Below are 25,709 nucleotides of genomic sequence, written 5' to 3'. Positions count from 1 at the left end.
CCATTTCCTTCCTCAGTTCGGTGTTTGAGAGATTTGCTCCCCACTGCTTCTGCTATAATGACTAATAATGTTGAGGATCTTTTCATGTGCTTAGTGGCCATTTATTTGTGTATCTCCTTTGAAAAATGTTTATTTGTGTCCATTGAATAATTTATGTATAACTTATTTTCATTAATCAAATTAGTTTTGAACTGACATTCATTAATTTATAATTGACAAGTACAAATTATATATATGTTTATGGTATACAACATGATATTTCAATATAAATATACACTGTGGAATGACTAAATCAAGCTAATTAACATATGCATCACCTCACATACTTTTTTTGCGTGGTGCTAACATTTAAAATCTACTCTTTCAAGCAACTTTCAAGCATACAATATATTAACCATAGTCACTATAATGTACAATACATCTCCTAAACTTATTTCTCCTGTCTAACTGAAATTTGTATCCTTTGACCAATATCTTCCCAACTCTTCCACACCCAGTCTCTGGTAATACAAGTTGAACTTTTTCAGATTCCACATATAAATGAGATCATGTGGCATCATGTGGTATTTGTCTTTCTGTGCCTGGCTTATTTCACTTAACTAGTGTCCTCCAGGTTCATCCATGTTGTTGCAGACAACATTTCATTCTTTCAAAGGCTGAGTAGTACTCTATTGTGTATATATACCGTATTTGCTTTATCCATTGCGTCCACCGATGGACACTTTTGTTGGTTCCATACCTTGGCTATTGTGGAAAATGCTGCAATGAACATGGAAGAATAGATATTTTTAGGAAGTGGAGATGTCATTTTGTGTGTGTGTATATACCCAGAAATGAGCTTGCTGGATCATATGGTAGTTCTACAATTTTTTTTTTTTTTGAGATGGAGTCTTGCTCTGTCTCCCAGGCTGGAGTGCAGTGGCCCGATCTCCACTGCAATCTCCATTTCCCGGATTCAAGAGATTCTCCTGCCTCAGCCTCCCAAGTAGCCAGGACTACAGGCACATGCCACCATGCTCAGCCAATTTTTGTAGAAACAGGGTACTGTTTTCCATAATGGTTGTACTAATTTACATTCCCACCAATGGTGTACAAAGGTTCCCTTTCTCCACATCCCAGCCAACACTTATATTTTGTCTTTTTGATAATAGCTATTCCAAAAGGTATAAAATAACATCTCATTGTGATATAAATTTACATTTTTCTGATGATTAGTGATGTTGAACATTTTTTCATATTATCTGTTAGTCATTTGCAGACTTTTGAGAAATGTGAAATCAATTTCCTTTCCTCATTTTTTGATCAAGTTGTTTATTTTCTAACTATTGAGTTGTTTGCAGTCTACATATATAGGTTGTTTCACTCTGTTGATTATTTTCTTGGATATATAGAAACTTTTTTTTTTGAGACAGAGTCTCACTCTGTTACTCAGGCTGGAGTGCAGTGGTGTTATCTCGGCTCACTGCAACTTCTGCTTCCTGGGTTCAAGTGATTCTCCTGCCTCAACCTCCCAAGTAGATGGGTCTGCAGGCGCATGCCACCATGCCCAGCTAATTTTTTTTTTTGTATTTTTAATATTTTCTGTATTTTTAGTAACAAGATGGGGTTTCACCATGTTGGGATGCTTTCAATCTCTTGACCTCGTGATCTGCCTACCTTGGCCTCCTGAAGTGCTGGGATTACAGGCTGGAGCCACCATGCCCCACTGCAGAAGCTTTTTAGCACAATGTAATTCATTAGTTTATTTTTGCTTTTCTTGCTTGTGCTTCCAGAGTCATACACAAAAAAAATAATGGTCCAGAACAATGTCATGAAGCTTTTCCCCAGTGTTTTCTTCTAGGAATTTTATGGTTTTGGGTCTTATGTTTAAATCCTTAATCCATTTTGAGTTGATTTTTGTTGTGAGATAAAGATCCAATTTTATTCTTCTATATGTGGATATCCAGTTTCTCCAGCACAATTTATTGAAGAGACTGCTCTTTCCTCATTTTGTGCTCTTGATGCCTTTGCTGAAAATCACTTCACTGTAAATATGTGGATTTATTTCTGGGCAGTCTATTCTGTTCCATGAGTTTCTATGTTTGTTTTTATGCCAATACCATGCTGTTTTTATTACTGTAGCTCTGTAGATTGTTAAACCAGGCAATTTGATACCTCTAGATTTGTTCCTTTTGCTCAAGATGGTTTTGGCTATTCAGGGTGTTTTGTAGTTCCATATGAATTTCAGGGTTTTTTTTTTCCCATTTCTGTGAAAAATGATATAGAAATTTTGATAGGAATTGCATTGAATCTGAAGATTGTGTTGTTAGTATGGACATTTTACCAATATTAATTCTTATAATCCATGAACACAGTATATCTTTGCATTTATTTGTGTCTTCTTCAATTTCTTTCATCAATGTTTGATAGTTTTCAGTATATAGATCCCTGGTTAAATTTACTCCTTTTTTTTTGTAGCTATTATCAATAGGATTGTTTTCTTGATTTCTTTTTCAGATAGTACATGAAAGCACTACTGATTTTTGAATGCTGATTTTGTATCTTGCAACTTTACTGAATTTATTTTATTAGTTTTAATAGTTTTTTTGGTGCAGTTTATAGAGTTGTCATGTCTTTCAGAGAGAGAATATGACTTCTTCATTTCCTGTTTGAATGTCTTTTATTTCTTTCTCTTGCTTAATTGCTCTGGCTAGGACTTCCAGTACTATGTTGAATAAAAGTGTGAAAGTGGGCACCCTTGTCTTGTTCCATATCTTAAAGGAAAAGCTTTCAAATTTTCTCCATTCAGTACCAGGTTTGCTGTGAGTTTGTCAGAACTCTTATGCCTTGTTCTTAGAATGTAAAATGCAGTTTCTTATAAACTAAGCATACACCTACCCATACACCCACAATTCCACTCCTATTTATCTAAGATACATGACAACATATGTCTATAAAAAATCTTGTACACAAATATTCATGGAAGCTTAATTAATAATGACCCCCAAACTGAAAACAGGTAGGTTCCCAAATGCACTTTTAATAGAATAGCATTTCTCATACTTCTGTTAATGTTTTTTCACTTAACATTATATGTAGATAATTAAATATTCTTCCATAGAATAATTAATAATGACTTGACGGACATTTTATGGATTCTAATAGTTTACTCAATCAAGGCCTTAGTTTTAATCATTAAAGTGTTGCTGTTGTTTTTTTTTTCAGTCTCCATAGAGGCTGTCAAAAATTGCCCATGCCAACTATATTTCAAGTTGTCATGGCGGGGTATTGGGAAAAGTTTTCAATTAGCAATAATCGCGCCTCGGATAAACCTCATTGGCTACGATACTGCCACTGCGCAAAGCTAATCATTAAAGTGTTTTTCCTCTAGTTTTGACTGTTAAAATAATTATGTCTCATCTGGCTGCTTACAACAGGAATCGCCTGTATTTAGTCAATAAATAAAATATTTAGAAGTGCCACAGACCAGCGCGGTAGCTCACATCTGTAATCCCAGCACTTTGCGGGGGGGCAGATCACCTGAGGTCAGGTGACCAGCCTGGCCAATATGGTGAAACCCCGTCTCTACTAAGAATACAAAAATTATCTGGGCGTGGTGGAGCGCACCTGTAGCCCCACTGCTTAGGAAGCTGAGGTAGAGGGATTGCTTGAACCCGGGAGGCAAAGGTTGCAGTGTACTGAGATCGCACTACTGCACTCCAGCCTGGGCGACAGAGACTCTGTCTCAAAAAAAAATAAAAAAAAGGCCGGGCGCGGTGGCTCACGCCTGTAATCCCAGCACTTTGGGAGGCCAAGGTGGGTGGATCACGAGGTCAAGAGATGGAGACCATCCTGGTCAACATGGTGAAATGCCGTCTCTACTAAAATACAAAAAATTTAGCTTGGCATGGTGGCACGTGCCTGTAATCCCAGCTACTCAGGAGGCTGAGGCAGAAGAATTGCTTGAACCCAGGAGAAGGAGGTTGCAGTGAGCTGAGATTGCGCCATTGCACTCCAGCCTGGGTAACGAGCGAAATTCTGTCTCAAAAAAAAGCAGCAGCACTAAAATCCCATGGGTTTTATATACACCCCAGGAAGGGATAGACTAGTGGAGCAAAGCTTGGGTCTGAAGAACTTCAGTGGAGGAAGTCCTGAGGCCCAGACTTAGGCCATGGTAGATGAAAAGAGAAGTCTTGTCTGAAGCTGTGATTGGTAACACTCCCCATTCTCCCACCCACCTGACATTCTCAGGCCTCTGCACATGAATGAGGTCCAATTGTGTCCAGGCCATTGTGTTATTTGCCACACACTGTGTGGGAGCTGCAGAGTGGCTACTGTGGTGCTGGTCGAGAAGGGAGTGCCAGAAGATTGGCCCTTGTCCCTAGAGAGAACACCTGGCTGAGTACAGGGCCTGGTTTGAATCCAGTTCCAGGCAGCAGGGAAGGAACTGAGCCAGTCTCCTCCACTGAGTGCTTTCCGAGGGTGTTAATGGAGTCTCAAGTGATCAGACACATGCACCTTGGGGTTCCTTTGTTGCTTTTGTACCAGCTCATAGCATCCTAGTTGCCTCTGAGCTGAACAAGTCTACTTAATACCTTGGAATCAGTCAGCACTCCTGCCAACAAGTGTGAATCAAGATAGGAAGGGAAAGAACATGCAGTATTATGTGATGGTAGTTTGTTATGGTATTGGTGGAGTGGAACTGTGAGAAGGCATGGGAAGTGTATTTGGAGTCTTATAAAATCTTTATAACTCTGAGTCAGGTTGGATCTGGGTCATTACCCAATTCCTATGTAGGGAAAATCATGTTACCAGTTACATCTAATGAGTCAAGTGGTCTCTGCCTCCCAATATTAAGCATCCTTGTCATCCTGCTATATTAGCAGGGAGAGGCTATTAAGGCTGTCTTGGGAATGACTGAGCCTCTTGGCTATTTCCAGTCTTGTATCTTCAACAGAACATGCCATCCATGCTGACCTTATTGAACAAGTCAATCTCATCCAGAGATGTAATAGATGGTGGCCCAGGAGGGAAATCTGAGAGATTTCGAGAGTCTCTCTCCAGTTCTCCAAGACTTTCTCACACTCAAAATCCCTGTGTCTGAAATCCTGCTAGGATTGGATTCCTTTGGCCCAGGAAGGTGTCTTTCTTCTCTGCAAGGCTCCTATGGATGTGAAAGTGGTGATCTCACTGTCACCATTCACTGTAGAGGAGTTTAACAACCATGGGATTTCCAGGATGTCCTGGGGAATATTCAGGAGAAAGCTCTTGGGAAATTGGACAGAGCTAGTGACAGGCAGGGCATTTTCTCACCACTTTTATCTGTGCCACTCTGGTTTCGCTGGTCACATATTCCTAACGGACACAGAGTTTCCAGAGAGTACGAAAGAATCAAGGACCACAAGTCTGTGGTCTGGATCCAGCTTCAGCCTGATTTATACTCTTTTTTCCCTCTGACGTGTAAAGCTGTGAGCACTGGCAACACAGAAAAGCTACCATGAGGGAGACAGCAGCTTTTCCCTCAGAAAACATGAGTCCGGGATATCCCCAGAAGGCATTTCTCACTGTAGGAAAAGAATAGTGATCCTGCTACACCTATCCTCCTCTCACATTTCCAGACAGACCTTGATTGTCTTGGGACTCCCACAGCCTGGGGAAGTGGAGCATCAGGATCTTCTATGGTGATAATATGGCTGTAAGGGACAGAGTAGTGCGCTGCTCCTGTGAAAAGATTAGGGGAAACTCCTGGTGCAGATGGGATGGCAGAGTTGGAAAGTTTTGAATCGTGCCCACCTCAATTATTATGAGGTAAGAGCTCCTTTTCTTCTTCTAGGGATTTTATGTGGGAAGAATAAGCCTCCTTCTCTGATTTCTACGGGATGCAAAAATTCTCAAATATAGAGAAGGTAATGTGAAAATAGCAAGGATGTGATTGCCCAATTCAGGGCACAGATGTGGGGGCAGGAGGCATCCCCACATGCAGCTGGTGAGTGTGCAAAGCTTTTGGGAGGCTTTGGGCATGTGAATTCAAAAGCCTTATCAATATGGGTTACTTTGCCCAAGAAATTCCATTTTTTAATGATCCCATGAAAACAATTAAGGATATTTGCAAAGACTTTCCTGCAGGGTTATCAAAATTGTGTTTATAATAGTGAAAAATTAGAAGCAGTTTTAGCTGCTTGGTTCCATAAAGTCTAGATATTTGAGGTATGAGAAGTGGGGAAGGACACTCAGGTTGGGTTCCCCAGAAAGCTGTGAGATGGAGATTTGTATGTATGCTTTCATATTACAACCTGGAGGGGAGGGGAGGGGAGGGGAGGGGAGGAGAGGGGAGGGGAGGGGAGGGGAGGGGAGGGGAGAGGAGGAGAGGGGAGAGGAGGAGAGGGGAGGGGAGTAGCATTGCGTAGAGGGAGAAGTTAGGTTGCGATGCAGTCTCAGTAAGGGCACCAGTTGATCCCAGGAAAAGCAGCAGAGCTGAGACAGCCCTTCAAAATTACCCCAACTTTGAGTGGAAGGGCCAGAACTTTGCCCCATGTCAATCAGTCATTAACTGTGGCTGTCCCAGGAAGGAGGTATGTTCCAGGGCGATGGGATGCTCTTCAGCTGAGGGCTGTCTGCCAGCCATACACCAAGCAGCTGGAGAACAAATTCCTCAGTTCTGAAAGGAGGTCCTGGGTGGCACAACCTGACAGCCACTGCAGGCCACATCTTCCACCACTTGGATTCTTCATTCATGTTTTGGGAGAAACAACTCAAGGATTGGGTGGGTCTCTTTTTCCATGAAGAAACTTATAAGAGGCTGAGTGATGGACTACAGCCTCCCCTCCCCGCTGCAGCTGGTCTTAACCCTGCATTTGCCATTGATTGCTGCTCTCCTCTCCTATCCATTCCAGATGCCCCTCAACCTCAGCTGGAACCTCTGCTGGTCTTGGTGTCTTCCCGGTGGCATGACCCAGACATTCATCCCTGAGCCCTTGGTCACCATGTGCTTCTCAGGCTATGGCTGCTGCACTTATCTATTTACTATCAAAATGGGGCAAGGTAGTACAAAGAGCTTTCCAGTTTTAGTGCATTACCTGGGTGCTAAACATATTTCTCCCTTCCTCCACTGTGTGTTAATCTACTTCCTTCTAATAATCAGGATCAAACACCTCTGTCAGGATGCTGACTCCTCTGCTTGCTGGCTGGTTCCTTTGCAGCAGCTGTAGTTTACAGCTCAAAAAAACTCTTGATGTGTTTCCTTAGGGAATTGTTTCACCATCCAAACCTACAGGGCAGAGGTTCTTGGGAAATGGAAGCACATAACCCTCAGCTGGGTGGCTGGGAGTGATGGTGGGCAAGGACTCTCCCACTCCCACTCCTTGGTTCCCAGGCCGTGGATGCTGCTTATCAGGAACACAGCCATATGAAGGCACAGATGTCCCTTGACTTAAGATGCATTACATTCCAATAAACCCACCCTAAGTTGAAAATAAGTAAAAAATATTTAATATCCAATAAACCATTGTAAAGTCAAAAAATAGTGAGTCAAACCATCATTAGTTGGGGACCATCTGTAGTTGATCAGCATGATCCACTGGTATTCTAGCTGTCAGCTAAATAAGACTTAGCTCTCTTTAGAAGAAGATAAGTCAGGAATAGCTATACTTTTTTCAACTATAATTTTTATTATCAATGAAATATTAGAAGTCACACAGGGGGAAAAAAAAGAATCAATTGACCAGATAGCAACAGGCCCAGAAGTAATTCATCTATTGCAGGTAACACCCAAGAGTTTTAAAATAAATATTATTTAAAATAAATAATATATTCAAAAGAGAAAAGAATAAAGAATTTTAGCATATAAATAAAATCCATATAAAAAGAGGACTAAGATTCCAGAAATAAAACATCTGATTAAAATGAATAATTCAAAATACAGTTTTAATAGATTAAAAACAGGATAATAACAGAAAGACAGGTAAGTAGAAAGTACCCAGGTTGATGCAGAGATGGATAAATAAGAATGCGAGATACAGAAAACTATATGAGCCCTCTGAAACATGGTGAAAAGTTCTAAGCTATCTATAATTGGATACCTAGAATCAGAGAGAGAGAGAAAACGAGGTGCAGCAATATTTGAAGAAACCTGGTTGAGAATTTTCCCACACTGATGAAAGACATCATAGCACAGTCTCACAAAGCTCTACAAATCCTAAGTACGATTCAAAATCAAAGAAAACCCCTGCACACCCAGGCACATTGCAGTAAAACCGATGAAAGCTAACAGCAAAGAGAAAATCTGACAAGCAGACAGAGAAAAAGAATGGACTCACAACAGACTTTTTTAGTAGAAACTCTGGAAGATGAAGACAATGGGTTGTCATTGTATTTTAGATGCTTAAAAAAAACCCAAATGGAGTGCTGCCAATGCCATGGTGGAGAAGCTGAGGTCAACATCAGATCTGAAATATTTAAAGAGGATACAAAACTATTTCAGCAATGCAGACAATTAAGTGCTGTTGTGGGCAATGGTGCTGTTGGTAAAACATGTTTCCTGATATCCTACACAATTTCCATCAGAATATGTACTGACTGTTTTTGACAACTATGTAGTCAGTTATGACTGATGGAGAACCATATACTCTTGGACTTTTTGATACTGCAGGGCAAGAAGATTATGACAGATTATGACTGCCGAGTTAGCCACAAACAGATGTATTTCTAGTCTGTTTTTCAGTGGTCTCTCCGTCTTCATTTGAAAATGTGAAAGAAAAGTGAATGCCTGAGATAACTCACCACTGTCCAAAGACTCCTTTCTTGCTCGTTGGGGCCCAAACTGATTTCAGAGATGACCCCTCTACTATTGAGAAACTTGCCAAGAACAAACAGAAGTCTATCACTCCAGAGTGCTGAATAGCTGGAGGCTGTCAAGCATGTGGAGTGTTCTGCACTCACAATGAATGGCCTAAAGAATGTATATGACAAGCAATATTGGCTGCCTTGGAGCCTCCAGAATCGAAGAAGAGCCACAGGAGTGTGCTGCTTTGAACATCTCTTCAGAGCCCTTTCTGCACAACTGGTATCAGCATCATACTAAAAGCAATGTTTAAATCAAACTAAAGATTAAAAATTAAAATTCATTTTTGCAATAATGACAAATGCCCTGCACCTACCCACATGCACTGATGTGAGATAAGGCCCATAGGTATGGCCCCCCCACCAGTACTATTTAATTTTGAGTAATTGTGTATTGTCAGAAAAGTGATTAGTACTAGTTTTAGTTTCGTTGTTTAAATTTTTTTTTTTTTTTAAGCAAGGCATGCTTGTGGATGATTCTGTAAAAAACTAATTTGAATTGTTGAAGCTACTCACTGGTTCCACTCTGGAGAGTAATCTGGGATATGTTAGTTTTTTTTTTTTTTCTCCTCTTTTTTTGGGGGGAGAGTGTGTGGGGGGTTTGTTTTTTAGTCTTGTTATTTTAATTCATTAACCAGCGGACAGCCGGAAGATGGACTGATTCCACATTCCACTTCCTAGATCTAGTTTAGAAAACATGTTCCCCATCTGGTGCTCTTAGGAAGGAGTATAGTAAATGCCTCATTTAATAACATACTCCTTTTTGAAAGTTGCCTTTTCTCTCCACCCTTGAGTAGATCCAGTATTTGATGAAAGTGGGTGGAGCCTGTCTTGCCCCTCCTCTTTTCTAGGACGTACTATATGTAACTGTGACCTTCAAGGACATTTGTTTGCCATTTGCTGATTTTTTTGGGGAAGTTAATATCTAACTTCTTTCACGGATAAATGAAGAAAAGTCCTGCAACTTGAAATACACCAAATGAATTGGGTTTGTAATTTTAAAAAATCTTTTTTCCCTGTCAAAAAAAAAACCAAAAACAAATGGCAGCCTAGAACTCTATTTCAAGAGAAATTATCTTCCTAAATGAATGTAATATAAAGATATTTCAGATATCTGAAAAGCTGAGTGAATCCACTGGGAGACTATGATAAAATGCCAGAAGAGTTAATCAGGCAGAACAAAAATGATAGCAATTGGAACAAGGAGCTTCAGGAAAGAATTAAGAGGATGAGAATAACTAAATTTGTAAGTAAATATAAGCAGACATTGTTTAAAAACAATAATAGTAATAATATCTTTAGGAGTTTAAAATAAATATACAGATAAAGATCTATGACAACAATGGAACAAAAGGCAAGGAGTAAATGGAATTAAACTGTTATTTTTTTTCATTGCTTTGAAATGGAAAAACATTGATTTCAGGAGTGTTCCAGTAAGTCAAAGATTCACAAGGAATTTTAAGGGCTATTATTTTCAGATGTTTCAGTCTCAGGACCGCTTTACACTTTTAAAAATTATGAGGAACTCAAAGAGTTTTTATTTATATGGGTTGTATATATTGATATTTACTGTACTTGAAATTAAAATGGGAAAAATTTAAAAATATTTATTTTAAAAACCAGCTACTACCTGATATTGCAACAGTGATATTTTCAATAAAAATACTTTCAAAACAAAAAATTAGTGCAGAGTGGCATCATTTTACATTTTTGCAGATCTCTTTAGTGTCTGTGTTAGTTTGCTATGTACAGCTGCCATAACAAAATACCACAGATTGGGTGGCCGAAACAACAGATATTTATTTTCTCGAAGTCCTGCAGTCTAGAAGTCCAAGATCGAGGTGGCTACAGGGTTCGTGTCTCTCCTTGGCTTGCTGATAGCCAACTTTTTGCCATTGCTTCTCATGGTAATCCCTCTGTGTGAGTACACCCTTGATGTCTGTGTGTCTAAATTTCTTCATCTTAAAAAGGTACCAGTCGGATTGGATTAGGCTCCACCTAAAGGCCTCATTTTAACTTAATTATCTCTTAAAAGGCTCTGTCTCCAAATGCAGTGACCTTCTGAGGTACTGGGGAATAGGATTTCAACATATGAATTTTGAAGAGAGCAGTTTATTTTATGGGAATGAATTAATAAAAGACACCTGAATTCTCATATCCTCTTCATAAAATCCTTTGCATGTCACATGTCAAGTAGCTTCTAGAAAACATCACTCTACACTCATGAGAAAAATGACAATGAAAAGGCAAATAATGTTTTTGAATTATTATGAAAAATTTTCAGAATCACTGCTACAGGTTAATCACTAAAATGATAATACATGGATGTATATTAAATTGAATAGAGTAGAAAATAGGCTAATGAAAGTGTTTTATTAATGTAAAAGCATGAAAAGAGAAATAATGGAAGAAACCAGTAAAACCAATAGGAAAAGAATAACAAGATGGCATACTTAAACCTAACTAGATTAGTAATTACATTAAAAGTAAATGGGACCAGGCATGGTGGCTCACACCTGTAATCCCAGCACTTTGGGAGGCAAAGGTGGGTGGATCACTTAAGGTCAGAAGTTCAAGACTAGCCCAGCCAATATGATGAAACTCCATCTCTACTAAAAATACAAAAACTAGTCAGGTATGGTGGGAGTGCCAGTAATCCCAGCTATTTGGGAGGCTGAGGCAGGAGAATGACTAAGTTTGCTGTGAGCCAAAATTGTGCCACTGCACTCCAGCCTGGGCAAGAAGAGCGAAAACTTCATCTCAAAAAAAAAGAAAAGAAAAATAAAGTAAATTGATTAAACACTCCACGTAAAATAGAAAGATTGTCACACTAGATTAAAAATAAGATTCAAGGCCGGGCACAGTGGCTCACACCTGTAATCCCAGCATTTTGGGAGACTGAGGTGGGTGGATAACCTGAGGTCACGAGTTTGAGACCTGCCTGGCCCACATGGTGAAACCCCATATCTAATTTAAAAACTGTAAATATTAGCCAAGCATGGTGGCAGGTACCTGTAATCCCAGCTACTTGGGAGGCTGAGGCAGAAGAATCACTTGAACCTGGGAGGCAAAGCTTGCAGGTGAGCCAAGATCGTGCCATTATACTCCAGCCTGGGCAACAAGAGCAAAAACTCCATCTCATAAATAAATAAAAATAAGATTTAAATATATACTGCTTTCAAAAGATGCACATGAAATATAAGGACTTAATAGAAAAAAGATATACTATGCATGTTATTTTTCTGCTGCTGTTCAACACAGTACCTCAAACAACAACCATTTGTTGGCCTGCAGTTCTGTAGGTCAGAAGTCTAAGTATGGAGGGTCAGATTCTCTCCTTGGGTCTCAAAGGTTGAAATCAAGGGGTCAACTGGGATGAGTACTGAAGAATCCACATCCAAGCTCACTCAAGCTTTGTAAGCACACCTGTTTTTTGCAGTGGTAGGACTGAGGTCCTCATTTCCTTTCTGTCAGCTACAAACTGCTCTCAGTTCCCAAAGGATGTCCATATTCCTTGATCCATATCCCCTCTATCTTCAAAGCCAGCAATGGTGAATGTCTCTCACGTTGAACCCCTTCCACTCATGTGTTAAATATCTTTCACCAGGAAGGGCCCATTCTTTTTAAGGGTTCACTTGGTTACGTCACACCCACTGATGGGCATTCTCCCTTAGTGTCAATTGATTTGGGACCTTAATTAAATCTGTAAAGCACCTGGCTTAGTGTTTGACTGAATAACTAGAAATTGCCTGTACACTAGGGACTGGGAATCTGGAGACCATTTTAGAATTCTGCCTATGACACCATGCAAACACCAGAATTGTTTTGATCCTATTAACATCAGAAAAAATAGAATTTATGGTAAAACATTATTACAGATTAACATATTTAATGCTGAAAAAGGGCCAATTCAACAGGAATGTATAAAAATACTAAATTTGCATATACCAAATAATATGGTTTCAAAATATATAAAATAATCCCTGATAGAAAGAAGAAAAAGGTAACTCCAAAATCATAGGTGGATTATTGAAGACACAATTCTTCGTGGTTGATAGGACAAGTAGAAGAGTAAATCACTACTGCCAGGTGTGGTGACTCACACCTGTAATCTCAACACTTTGGGAGGCTGAGGCAGGTTAATCACCTGAGGTCAGGGGTTCGAGACCAGCCTGGCCATCATAGTGAAACCTTGTCTCTACTAAAACTACAAAAATTAGCTGGGTGTGGTGGTGGGCAGTTGGAATCCCAGATACTCAGGAGGCTGAGGTAAGAGAATCACTTGAACCTGGGAGGCAGAGGTTGCAGTGAGCCGAGATTGCACCATTGTACTCCAGCCTGGGTGACAAGAGCAAAACTCCATCTCGAAGAAAAAAAAATCACTAGGAACGTGGAAGATATGAAGAAAATTATTAACCAACTTGATCTAATTAGTATTTACAGAACATTAACATCTAAGTGCAGAATTTTCAAGTGAAAATTCTTTTACTTTCATGTTATTTTCAAGTGAATATGAAGCATTAGTGAAAATATACCAAAGGCTGGGTCATAAAGTTAAGTCTCAAAAACTTCTAAGGATTAAAGTAATATAGTGTGAGGCCAGGCACAGCAGCTCATCACCTGGAATCTCAGCACATTGGGAGGCCGAGGTGAGTGGATCACTTGAGGTCAGCCTGACCAACATAATGAAACCCATCTCTACTAAAAATACAAAAAAAAAAAAAAAAAAACAAACAATAGCTGGGAATGGTGGCACACACCCGTAAGCCCAGCTATTCAGGAGGCTGAGACATGAGAATCACTTGAACCCAGGAAGAAGAGGTTGCAGTGAGCCAGGATTGTGCCATTGTACTCCAGTCTGGGCGACAGAGTGAGACTCTGTCTCAAAAAAAAGAAAAATAAATAATAATAATAATAATAATAAACTGTGTTCTTTGGCCACATTGGAATTAAACTAGAAATCTGTAATAGATAAGTAGAAAATCCACAAATGCTTTACAACCAATTAACATACCTCTAAATAGTCAAGGGTCAAGGTAAAAATTATAATGAAGATTAGAATATATTTTTAATGGAATGATAATAAAATACAACAAAACCTATGGACAGAAAAATTAACTCAAAATTGAGTGTAGGACTAAACGTAAAATACAAAGCCATATAATTTCTAGAAAAAAACAGGAGAAAAAACTTCAGGATCCTAGAGTAGATTAAAAATTTCTTAAATAAGAACCAAAAAGGTATGACAAAAAAAAAAGACAAATTGATATCCATCCAAATCCAAAACATCTGCTCTTCAAAAGACACCACTAGAAAAATTTAAAAAGAAGTTAATACTGAGAGAAAATATTCACATGTATATATGATAAAGACTTGTATCTAGACTAAACAAAGAGCATTACAACTTAATACTAAGACCAATAACTTAATTCTTAAAATGAGCAAAATATTTAAACATACTTGACAGTGGAGAGATATAAAGGCCATTAAGCACATGAAAAATGCTCAACACGGAAATGCAAAGCAAAACCACCTTAAAGCACTGCTGCACACATTAGAAAAGTTACAATTTAAAAAAAAAAACCTGGCTGGGCACGATGGCTCACGCCTGTAATCCCAGCACTTGGGGAGGCCAAGGCAGGTGGATCACAAGGTCAGGAGTTCAACACCATCCTGGCTAACACAGTGAAACCCCATCTCTACTAAAAATACAAAACATTAGCCGGACATAGTGGCACATGCCTGTAGTCCCAGCTACTCAGGAGGCTGAGCGGCAGGAGAATCACTTGAACCTTTGAGGTTGAGGTTGCAGTGAGCCAAGATTGCCACTGCACTCCAGCCTGGGCAACAGAACAAAGACTCTATCTTAAAAAACACAAAACAAAATAAAACAAAAAACCTGACAATTCAGTTAGCAAGGATGAAATTACGTGAAAAAAATCATACATTGTTGGTGAGTTGTAAAGTGGTACAAATACTTTGGAAAACAATTGGCAGTTTCGTATAAAGTTTTACATATATTTATCATATGAACTAGCAACTCCAAACCTAGAAATTGATGCAATATAAATGAAAAAATATAGGTCTACACAAAAACTTGTATATGACTGTTCATAGCAGATTTATTAATCATAACCCCCAACTGGAAACAACCATCCACCATCCAGTGAGTTAATCAATTGTTGTCACATATTAATATAACGGTATGCTAATCAGCAATAAGAGAATGAAACACTGACGCACACCATATTAACGGATCGCAAAACCTTATGCTGAGAGAAAGAAGGCAGACACAGAAGAATATGCTGCATAATTCCATTTATATGAAAGTCTAGAAAAGATAATTCTAATCTATATTGACAAAAAGTAGATTTATAGCTTTTGGAGTCAGAGGTGAGAAGCATTGTCTGGGAAAGAATACAGGAAATTTTAAGAGCGATGAAAATTTTGTTTATCTTGATTGTAGTGGTAGCTATATAAACAAGATTTCCTAAATCTTGCCCAAACTTATCAAATGTAAAGTTAAACTGAGTACAAATTGTTATATATAATTGATGTCTCAATAAAGGTTTTAAAAATCTGTTTGATATAGCTATAGATAGGTACTTTAAAGAAATGTATAGTGTTAAATACAAATGTTAGCAAAAAAGAATTGTTGAAAATTGCTTATCTAAGATTTCATTCCAAGAAGCTAGAAAAAAACCCAGTAAATTATATCCAAACAAAATACATAGAGGAAAATATAGGAGCATGAAATAAGTTAGCTGCATAATAGTTAATATAGATGGGTTTTAAAAAAAAATAAACGTTAAGTTCGAGAAAACCTAATCAAGAAAACAAAAAGAGAGTACATAAATTATCAACACCAGGACTGAAGAAGGGAACATCACTTTAGATCCTAAAGATATTAAAAATACAACAAACAGATATTATAAACTATTTAAAGCCAGTAACTAAGATATTTTGGTGAAATTATATGGACATAATTTTTTAAATAATTTACCAAAATGTATACAAGAGACAGAAAATCTGATTAATCCTATGTCTATCAAATAATTGAATCTACAGTTAAAAATTTTCAACAAAGAAAATTCCTGACCCAGGTGCTTCACTGGTAATGTTTACACAAAAAATTATGGCAAAATAATACCAATACCAATAATACCAACCTTGTACATCTTACATACACTCTTCCAGAGGACCAAAAACAGACAGAAAAACCAAAAACAAAATAAAGGGAATTCTCAACTCATGTTGAGTCCGTAATTCTGATACAAAGTCAAACAGGGCTATTACAAGAAAAAAAACAGAAGATAATATGGACATAGACATAAAATCCTATACAAAATTTTGACAAATTTAATTCAATACTACATTAAAAATATTACCCATAATGACCAAATGAAATCTATTCCATGAATGCAAATTGCTTTAATATTCAAAAATCAATTTGTATAGATGAACCTTGAGGACATTAGGCTAAGGGAAATAAGCCAGTTACCAAAGGACGAGTATATTATTATTCTACTTATATGAGGTATCTAGAGCAGTCAAATTCATAGTGACAGAAAGTAGGATGGTGGTTTCCTAAATCTATTCCATATACATTCCATATGGATATGGATATTCCATATGGAATAGATTTAGGGGGTGAAGTGGGGAATGGAGAGTCATTGTGTGATGGGAGTCAGTTTCAGCTTTCTAAGATGAAACACATTCTGGAGATGGATGGTTGCACAATATGACTTAATACCACTAGGCTGTACACATAATAATGGCTAGGATGATAAATTATATGTGCATTTTATGACAAATTTTTTAAATGTTTAAAATCAAACCACATAAACAATAAAAAACTATAATAATCTCAATAGTGGCAGAAAATGTATTTGATAAAATTAAACACCCATCCTGAAAATAAACCTCAGAAAAGTAATTTGAGTGATAGAGACTACCTAAAATTTACACCTCAAGTCATACCAAATGGTAGACTGTTTTGCTTTCCTTTAGATTCTGGGAAAAAGGCAAGGATGTCTACAAATACTATTTCTGGAGGTCCTAGCCAGTGCAATAAAGCATGAAAAAAATGGTATAAAGATTATAAAGAATGACATAAAACTGACTTTACTACAGATGACATATTGTGTATATAGAAAGTCAAAAAGAATGAACAATTATAAATAAGTGAATTTAGCAAGGTCACTGCATATAAGATCAGGTTTAAAAAAATCTATTTCATATATATGTGTGTATACACACACACACACACACACACATATATGAGATATACTGTATACCTACGTTGTAACAACATCATTTGATGCTACAACATTTATAGCATCAAAACTATCAAACACATAATACTAATCTAACAAAACTACAACTGAAAAAATACAATAACTTCTATCATTGAAAAAAATCTATTCCATATATATGTATATATGACATATACTATATACCTATGTTGTAATAATCAACATTTAATGCTATAGCATTCATAGCATCCAAAACATCAAATACATAGTACTAATCTAACAAAACTTCTACAACTGAAAAAATACAATAACTTCTATAATTGGAAAAAATTGCAAAACAGTGCAAAAATACAAAAACTGCTGAAATTTTGAGGTCAGGGGTTTGTAAGGCAGGTGGATCACTTGAAGTCAGGAGTTCAAGACCAGCCTAGCCAACGTGGGGAAACCCCACCTCTGCTAAAAAAAAATACAAAAACTTATGTGGGTGTGGTGGCAGACACCTGTAATCCCACCTACTTGGGAGGCTGAGGCAGGAGAATCACTTGAGCCCCAGAGGAGCTTAGATTGTACCACTGTACTCCAGCCTGTGTGACAAAGCAAGGCCAAACAAAAACAACAAAACCCAAAATGTTGCAATTAATGTATCTATATAAATAAAAACATTTGGAATACTCATAGATTGAATGTTTCAATATTCATGTTCAGACATTCATTTTGCCAGAATTAACCTATGTTTTTGATGTCATGCCAACAAAATCCTAGCTTTTTGGTATGGGGTAATTGAAAAAAAATCATTCAACAATGTATATGAAAATGCCAAGGACCTAAAATAGCAGTGACGATTTTGAACAAGAACAAAATTAGAAAACATACACAGTTGATCCTTGAGCACAGGTTTTAACTGTGTGGGACCACTTACATAGGGGTTTACTTCTACCTCTGCCACCTGAGACCAGCCCCTCCACTTCTTCCTCCACCTTAGCCTGCTCAAAGTGATGATGAGGATAAAGATCTTGATGATGATCCACTTCTACCCAGTGAACAGTAAATATATTTTCCCTTCCTTATGATTTTCTTAATCTTATTTTTTCTCTAGCTTACTTAAGAATACAGTATATAATACATATACAAAATATGTGTTTATTGACTGTTATTGGTAAGGCCCCTAGTCAAACATAGGTTATTAGTAGTTAAGTTTTTGAACTCAAAAGTTATACAACGATTCTTGATAGTGTGAGGAGTCAGTTCCCCTAACCCCTGAATTGTTCAAAGGTCAACTATACTATCAGTTTTCATTTAAAATATTTGGTATTGGTACAATAATAAACATATAGAACAAGGAAATAGAATAGTCCAAAAGACCCTAACATGCATGATCATCTGATTTATCATTAATGTTTAACTGCAATACAAAAAAAAAGGGAAGATGGCTTTTTCAATAAATGATGTTGAACAAATTGCTTATTTGTATGAAAAATACTTTAAACTCTACTCCATGCCATACACAAATATTAATTTCAGATGGATCATACACATAAAATAGATATGTAGAAGAAAATGTAGAAAAATATCTTTATGACCTTGAGTTAAGAAAATATTTCTTAAACTTGGAAAAAAAGCACTAATCATAAAGGAAAGTTATTCTTTATCAAAATTAAGAACTTATATTCATCAAAGGACATCATTTAGAGAGTGAAAAGGTAACTGCAGATGACATATTTGTAATACAAACATCTAAAAAAAATTGTCCCCAGAATATATAAAGGATCCTACAGGTGAGCAAAAAGCAGTTCCCGATTAAAAAATGGCAAAAGTCTTGAAAAGGTACTTCTCAAAGAAGATATTTAAAAAGCCAACACATATAGAAAGAGGTGTTCAACAGTATTATCCACTGAGGAAGCACAAATTAAACCCATAATGGAATAGCGGCATGCACAAGAACCAGACCCTGCCAGCTCACTGTGCCACTCAAACTCTAGTCAGGTTGGTGCGGGTCATCCCCAGGCCCTTACTCAATGGACACTTTTCACTTCTTCTCTCATTTGAACCTGCTGACCATGTTCCTCATCTTGAAGTGCTTGCCTCTAACGCAGGAATGGGAGGCAGGGTTTAGTTGTAGTGAGGATTGGAGGCAGAATGGAGGGATCAACATTGTTGACATTATGCCACATTGAACTCTGTGACAGCAAGGCTTCTTAAAGGTCTGACTCTCCAACCTTTCAGTCAGAAAGTGGTACATTAACTATCTTCAATGAGGATTAGTCTCTTAGTAACAGTTAATAAGTTTCACTATTAAACTTCAATCAAAAATGGTCATTCTAACCTGAATGTCAAGTTGTTCATTTATGATGGAAGATAATTCACATCATTCATCCTCTACTTCCTTCCCAATGTTAAATATATATTTACCCTGGCATCGTGAAATGGGTATTTGCTCTTCTTTTCTTAGCCTCCCTGAAGTGTTAACTCATCATGCCTTGTTCTTTTGGATGTCAGGTCTTTGGTGTGTTAGGGCCTTCTGGTATCCGGGCCACAGCCTCTGGGTTCCCACCGTTACTCTAGGCCCTTCCTAGCAGAAGTATTTCATAGTGTTCCCAGAACTTCCAAGCCCTCATTTATAGACTTGGGAGTTATTGGCTATTTTCTCTTTCTATACTTCATTATGCAAAGTTGAGAGGCTTTACATAGATCCATAAAGTCACCCATTATTGCCACTGTGACCTTTTCTTTGATGGCATGTTGAAAGTGGAAATTCCGAGCTTGTGATCTTCTGGTCTACTTTCTGGGTACAAGTTTCAGATATTCTTGGGCATATTTTTCATCTATCTGGAATTTCTATCACCTCCTACAAATAAAAGTCAGTGGTGGGAATAAGGTGCTAAGTAACTTTTTTTTGGAATTTGGGTAACATAAGAACCAATTTCCATGCTCTCAGATCCATGAGCACCTCTCCCCCTCACTGCATATCCAGTACTGAGGGTAGGTCCTGCACATTGAAGGTGCCCAACAAATAAAGTACACAATAAAAAGATTTTTCCTTTTTATATAAATATTGTATGTTCATTGCAAAGAAAAATTTAACTTAAAAACACAGAAAAGAAAGTAAAAAACAAACAAAAAATACCTGACACTTCACTAAAACAGAAATAACCATCATTAATTTTTTGGAGAACATGCTTTCATTCATCTCTCAAATGTTCACATAAATACAAAATATTACATACACAGTTTTAGAACATATGTGCAGCATTTACAATTTTCTGTTTTTATACTCTCTCCTCAACTCTACTTCTCCTTTGCTCTCTCCCCTCAAGGTAATCAATATTAACAGCCTGGTGTATATTCTTCCATACCTGTCTCCATGTACATCTAATCACACACATACATAAATACAAAATAAATGAGTATGATTATTTTAACAAAAATGAAATACAGTATATATATATATATATATATATATATATATATATATATACTGAAATACATTTGTTATAAAGCAATTATTTACCATACATTGTGGAAATACATTGAAATAAGCTAGTATATAATTCATTTAAAAAATTACTCTCACACTGTTTCATAATATGGATATGTCACAATTTATCTAACCATTTCCCATATTAATGGGCATTCACTTTGTTTGCAGTTGGGGCTTTGCCCCTTCTACAAACAATACTTCAACAAACATGTTTATTTATATTCTTAAGCATTGATGCTGCTTTTGTTTCTATGGGACAGATTCCAAAAGTGAGACTGCTGGGTCTAAGAGTATTTATGTTTTAAACTTTTAAATGTATATTGTTGGACTGACGGTGGAAATACGTTATATAACCTTTAAATGATACATGGTTTCCCAAACCCCAACAGCAAAAGATCTCTTAACATTTAGCAATCCATGAAGGGGAAGTTTCATTTCACTGGTCATTTCAATTTTCATTTCCCTGAGTACTTTTTAGGTTCAAATCTTTTCATGGGTTAATTATCACTTAGAGTTGCTCTCCTATGAAGAACCATCCAGTCCGGGGGATTAAAGACTTAAATGTAAAAAATAAAATCATCAAAATCTTAAAAAGAAATTTAGGATGCTACGCATAACCTAGACATTAAGGAGATCTGTTTTAAGTAAAATGAGTAAATAAAAAATCTAAAAAGAAAATTATATAAATATTTTCTTTAAAAAATATTGTGCCATTACTAAAAAGTATAAAGACAAATGCTAGATTAAGAAAAACATGGTACATAATGACAAAGAATTAATACCTAAAATATATTAAAAAGTTCCTCCAAGTTTATAAGAAAAGACAGATAAATGAATAGAAAAACAGGCAAATACATATATAGACAATTAACTGAAGATAATTTGTTAAACGAGTAAAGTATGAAATCTGGATGAAAGCTTTCATTTGTTCATTATTTTCCTCTAGTAAGAGTTTTCTTATAACTTCTACAATTTAATATTATTAAATTATTTCCTACATAATTGTTTATAGAGCTTCTCTGTATACTTTCTGATGAATTCCTAATGAAGATTTTCCTATATTCATAATACATAGTTTATAAGATTCATCTTCTGGAGTTGACATCTGGATGAATCATCTTCATATTGACTGAGTTTCTCTCTGATGTATTTTTTGATGTACAGTAAGGCTTGAACTACTCCTGAAGGCTTTTCCACATTCATTACATTTATAGGGTTTTTCTCCAGTATGCATCCTCAAGTGTACAGTAAAGTCTGAGTTAGTTCTGAAGGCTTTTCCACATTCTTCACATTTATAGGGCCTCTCCCCTGTATGAATTCTCTGATGTAGGGTTAGCTGTGATACAGTAATGCAACCCTTTCCACATTCCTTACAGGTGTAGGGTTTTTCTCCAGTGTGTGTTCTCCAATGCACTGTAAGGTAAGAACCTCTCCTGAAGGCTTTTCCACAGACATCACACTTATAGGGCTTCTCTCCACTGTGGATTTTCTGATGTTCTGTGACATGTACCATCTGGCTAAATGCTTTCCCGCAGTTGTTACATTTAAATGGTTTCTCTCCAGTATGTGTTCTTTGATGTGTATTAAAGCCTGAGTTACTCGTGAAAACCTTTCCACATTCATTACATTTATAGGGCTTCTCTCCAGTATGCCTTCGTTGGTGCACAGTAAGCTGTGATGTATTAGTGAAGGCTTTCTCACATTCATTACATTTATATGGTTTTTCTCCAGTATGTGTCCTTTGATGTACAATAAGGTATGATTTAGTCCTAAAAGACTTTCCACAGTCATAACATTTATAGGGTTTCACTCCAGTATGAATTTTCTGATGCTCCTTGAGATTTACCATTTTGGTGAAGGCCCTCTCGCAGTCAGTACATTTATATGGTTTCTCTCCAGTGTGAATTCTCTGATGTACAGTTAAGTGTGATTTTATTCTGAAAGACTCCCCACATTCATTGCACAGATAAGGTTTCTCTTCAGTATGAATACGCTGATGTATAATTAGAGAAGAAGAACGCATGAAGGCCTTTCCACATTCATTACATTTATAAGGTTTCTCTCCTGTATGCATTCTGTGGTGTACAGTAAGGCATGAATAATTAATGAATGCCTTCCCACATTCATTACATTTATACGGTTTTTCTCCTGTGTGAATCCGCTGATGTTCTGTGAAATTTGCAATGCGGTTGAATGCTTTCCCACATTCATTACATTCATAGGGTTTTTCCCCAGTGTGGGTTCTAATATGTACGATAAGGCTTGAATTACTTCTATAGGCTTTTCCACATTCATTACATCTAAAAGGTTTCTCTCCAGTATGAATCCTCTGATGCACATTAAAAATTGTGGTATTCTTAAAAGACTTCCCACACTCATTGCACTGATATGGTTTCTCTTCAGTATGGGTCTTCTGATGTACACTAAGATACGACTTATTCCTAAAGGCTTTCCCACAATTATCACATTTGTAGGGTTTCTCACCATTGTGAGTTTCTTGATGTCTTGCAAGTTTTGATTTATCACTAAAAGCTTTCCCACATTCACTACATTTATAAGGTTTCTCACCAGTTTGAATTCTCTGGTGCTGATTAAGACGGGCACACTGGCTAAAAGATTTCCCACACACATTACACTGATAAGGTTTCTCTTTAGTGTGAATTCTCTGATGTACCATAAGCGATGAAGAAGCAATGAAGGCCTTTCCACATTCATTACATTTATAGGGTTTTTCTCCAGTGTGAATTTTTTTGTGCTGACTGAGATATGAAGGCTGGCTGAATGTTTTCCCACATTCATTACATTCATAAGGTTTTTCTTTAGTGTGAGTTCTTTGATGCTGAATAAGCAATGACCTATAACGAAAGGCCTTTTCACATGTACTGCATTTGTAGGGTTTTTCCTTATTATTGGATTTTTTCCCCAAAGTAAGTTCTGAAGTCTGCCTTATGGCTTTGCTGCCTTTCAATTCCTTGCAAATTATCTTTCCCAAATGGGTGTCTGTAATCAAATCTATATTTTCTGTGAAATTTTCCTCTTGTGTTTGGTATCTGCTATGAACCTCTTCTGTGGGAACATCTGGTTCTGGAATAAGAATAGATTCAAATCTAAACCCTCTTTGACTAGAGGGAGTCTTCTTGAGTGTAATTATTCTTTGACTCAAATGATTCTCCTGATTATTTTGGAATCTCAATATCCTATCATTCCATTTCCATAACCCTTCTATTCTGGAATCCCATAGACCATTCTCTGTATGTTTCTCTACTATGGCCTGCTGTGATAAATCTTCAGAAATATCCTTTGTCCGTGTAGCATTCTTGGTTGCAGGTTTGGTCTCCAGGTCTGGGGTAAAAAAGAGAAAAATCAAGTAATTCCTTTCCTAAGTTGGGAAAATCTCACTAAACAGAATAATAGAAGTAATAAATATATGGATAATGAATATGTGGTTTTAATTGGTTTCACACTGACTTGTTTTCTAGGGAGAAGAAGGGAAGGCTAAGGGAGTCTGGTTTAGTAAAAACTAAAGTAGTAAACTCAATGAAACTTTCTCGTTAAAAAAGTCCATTCAGCTGGGCACAGTGGCTCATGCCTATAATCCCAGCACTTTTGGGAGGCCAAGGTGAGAGGATTGCTTGAGCTCAGGAGTTTGAGACCAGCCTGGGCAACACAGCACAAAACCCTGTCTCTACAAAAAAAAAAAAACAAACAAAAAATTAGCCAGGCATGGTGGTGTGCACCTGTAATCCCAGTTACTTAAGAGGCTGAGGTGGGAGGACTGCTTGATCCCAAGAGGTGGAGGCTGCAGTGAGCAAAGATTGTGCCACTGTACCCTACCCTAGGTGACAGCAAGACTCTGTCTCTTAAAAAAAGAAAAAGTCCATTCATGGTTTAGAGCCAACTATTTAAGATGGTATTCTTAAACTTTTGACAAACTCAAAAATTGTCATACTTCCTTACTTTCTATTTACTCCACAAACCAGACATTAGTTCCCAACCATATTTTCTTTCTATTTGTTCTCATTCTTGATTGACTAGCTTTGTAGGGGTTTCTCAAATTTCACTGGCAGAATGGTTTATTCAAGTTTTTGTACATACCTTTTAGTAAAACTTATATGGAATAAAACACTGATTTTCAAACAGAGCTGAACAATAAACTAGTCAAAAATTAATATTTATACTTACAGATATTTCAAATAGTGATAATTATTATTTAATTAAGGGTAGACTTTACGGCCTTAAGTTTTTTACGGCCCTAAGAACATTTCTGACAGCTTCTCTAAAATTCACTAAAAAAAAAACGAAACAAAAAACACTGTGGGGTACTGGTCTTACAACTTGTTTGTGTATGCAATATTTTATTTTTAAGATACTTTTATGCTTTTTAAAACTTCTAATTCATTTTCAGGTAATTGTGCCTCAATGTCTAAATATAAATTCAGTAAAAATGCGTGCAGATGGTAGAATGATTTTATGACTTTATTATTTTATTTTTTTATTTTTGAGGCAGAGTTTCATTGTTGCCCAGACTGGAGTACAGTGGTGCAATCTCAGCTCACTGCAACCTCCACCTCCTGGGTTCAAGTGGTTCTTGTGCCTCAGCTTCCAAAATAGCTGGGATTACAGGCATGCATTACCACACTCAGCTAATTTTTCTAATTTTTAGTAGAGAAAGGGTTTTGCTATGTTGGCCAAGGTGGTCTCCAACTCTTGGCCTCAAGTGATCTACCCTCCTCAGCCTTCCAAAATGCTGGGTTACAGCTGTGAGCCACTGTGCCCAGCTAGTTCTATGACTTTAAAACTCACTTTTAAGCAGTACGATTTGTCTAAATTACTTTACTTTTATAAAATTTAATTTTCTGTCATGCTGTTGCTATTTTTATCATTCTTTTCTTTTACCTTTAAATGGTTTTAATTCATTTGAGCATATTTTTCGTTGTCCTAGGATATTATATTGCCAAAATCTGATTAAAAAAAAAAACTTTTGCTGTCAGAAGAAAAGCTATAAGGCTGGGTATGGTGGCTCATGCCTGTAATCCCAGCACGTTAGGAGGCTAAAGCAGGAAGACTGCTTGAGCCCAGGAGTTTAAGACCAGTGTGGCCCACACAGTGAGGCCTGGTCTCTGCAAAAAATAAAAAATGAGCCGGACATGGTGGTACAC

General features: G+C 37.1%; 1 protein-coding gene, 1 non-coding gene and 1 pseudogene across 7 annotated transcripts in view; 1 reads left to right on the top strand and 2 right to left on the bottom strand.

Annotated features, from left to right (window-relative positions):
* Window positions 1–3,204: 3,204 nt before the first annotated feature.
* Window positions 3,205–3,345, bottom strand: LOC118154136 (U4 spliceosomal RNA). The gene has a single exon (XR_004744034.1). It is a non-coding gene; the product is annotated as a U4 spliceosomal RNA (small nuclear RNA).
* Window positions 3,346–8,460: 5,115 nt separating this feature from the next.
* On the top strand, window positions 8,461–9,173 carry LOC100411990 (cell division control protein 42 homolog pseudogene; annotated as a pseudogene).
* Window positions 9,174–14,914: 5,741 nt separating this feature from the next.
* Window positions 14,915–25,709, bottom strand: part of ZNF624 (zinc finger protein 624) — a 40,471-nt gene continuing 29,676 nt past the window's right edge. For all 6 annotated transcript variants that reach the window (XM_035300169.3, XM_035300171.3, XM_008996762.5 and 3 more), the window contains one exon: window positions 14,915–23,892. In XM_035300169.3, the coding sequence (XP_035156060.2) occupies window positions 21,671–23,892 (2,222 nt within the window). In that variant the 3' untranslated portion in view covers window positions 14,915–21,670. The remainder of the gene's footprint in view (window positions 23,893–25,709) is intronic.

Source organism: Callithrix jacchus, chromosome 5 (genome assembly GCF_049354715.1).
Source record: "Callithrix jacchus isolate 240 chromosome 5, calJac240_pri, whole genome shotgun sequence".
Lineage (NCBI taxonomy): Eukaryota > Metazoa > Chordata > Mammalia > Primates > Cebidae > Callithrix > Callithrix jacchus.
This window is presented reverse-complemented; position numbering and strand designations above follow the sequence as displayed.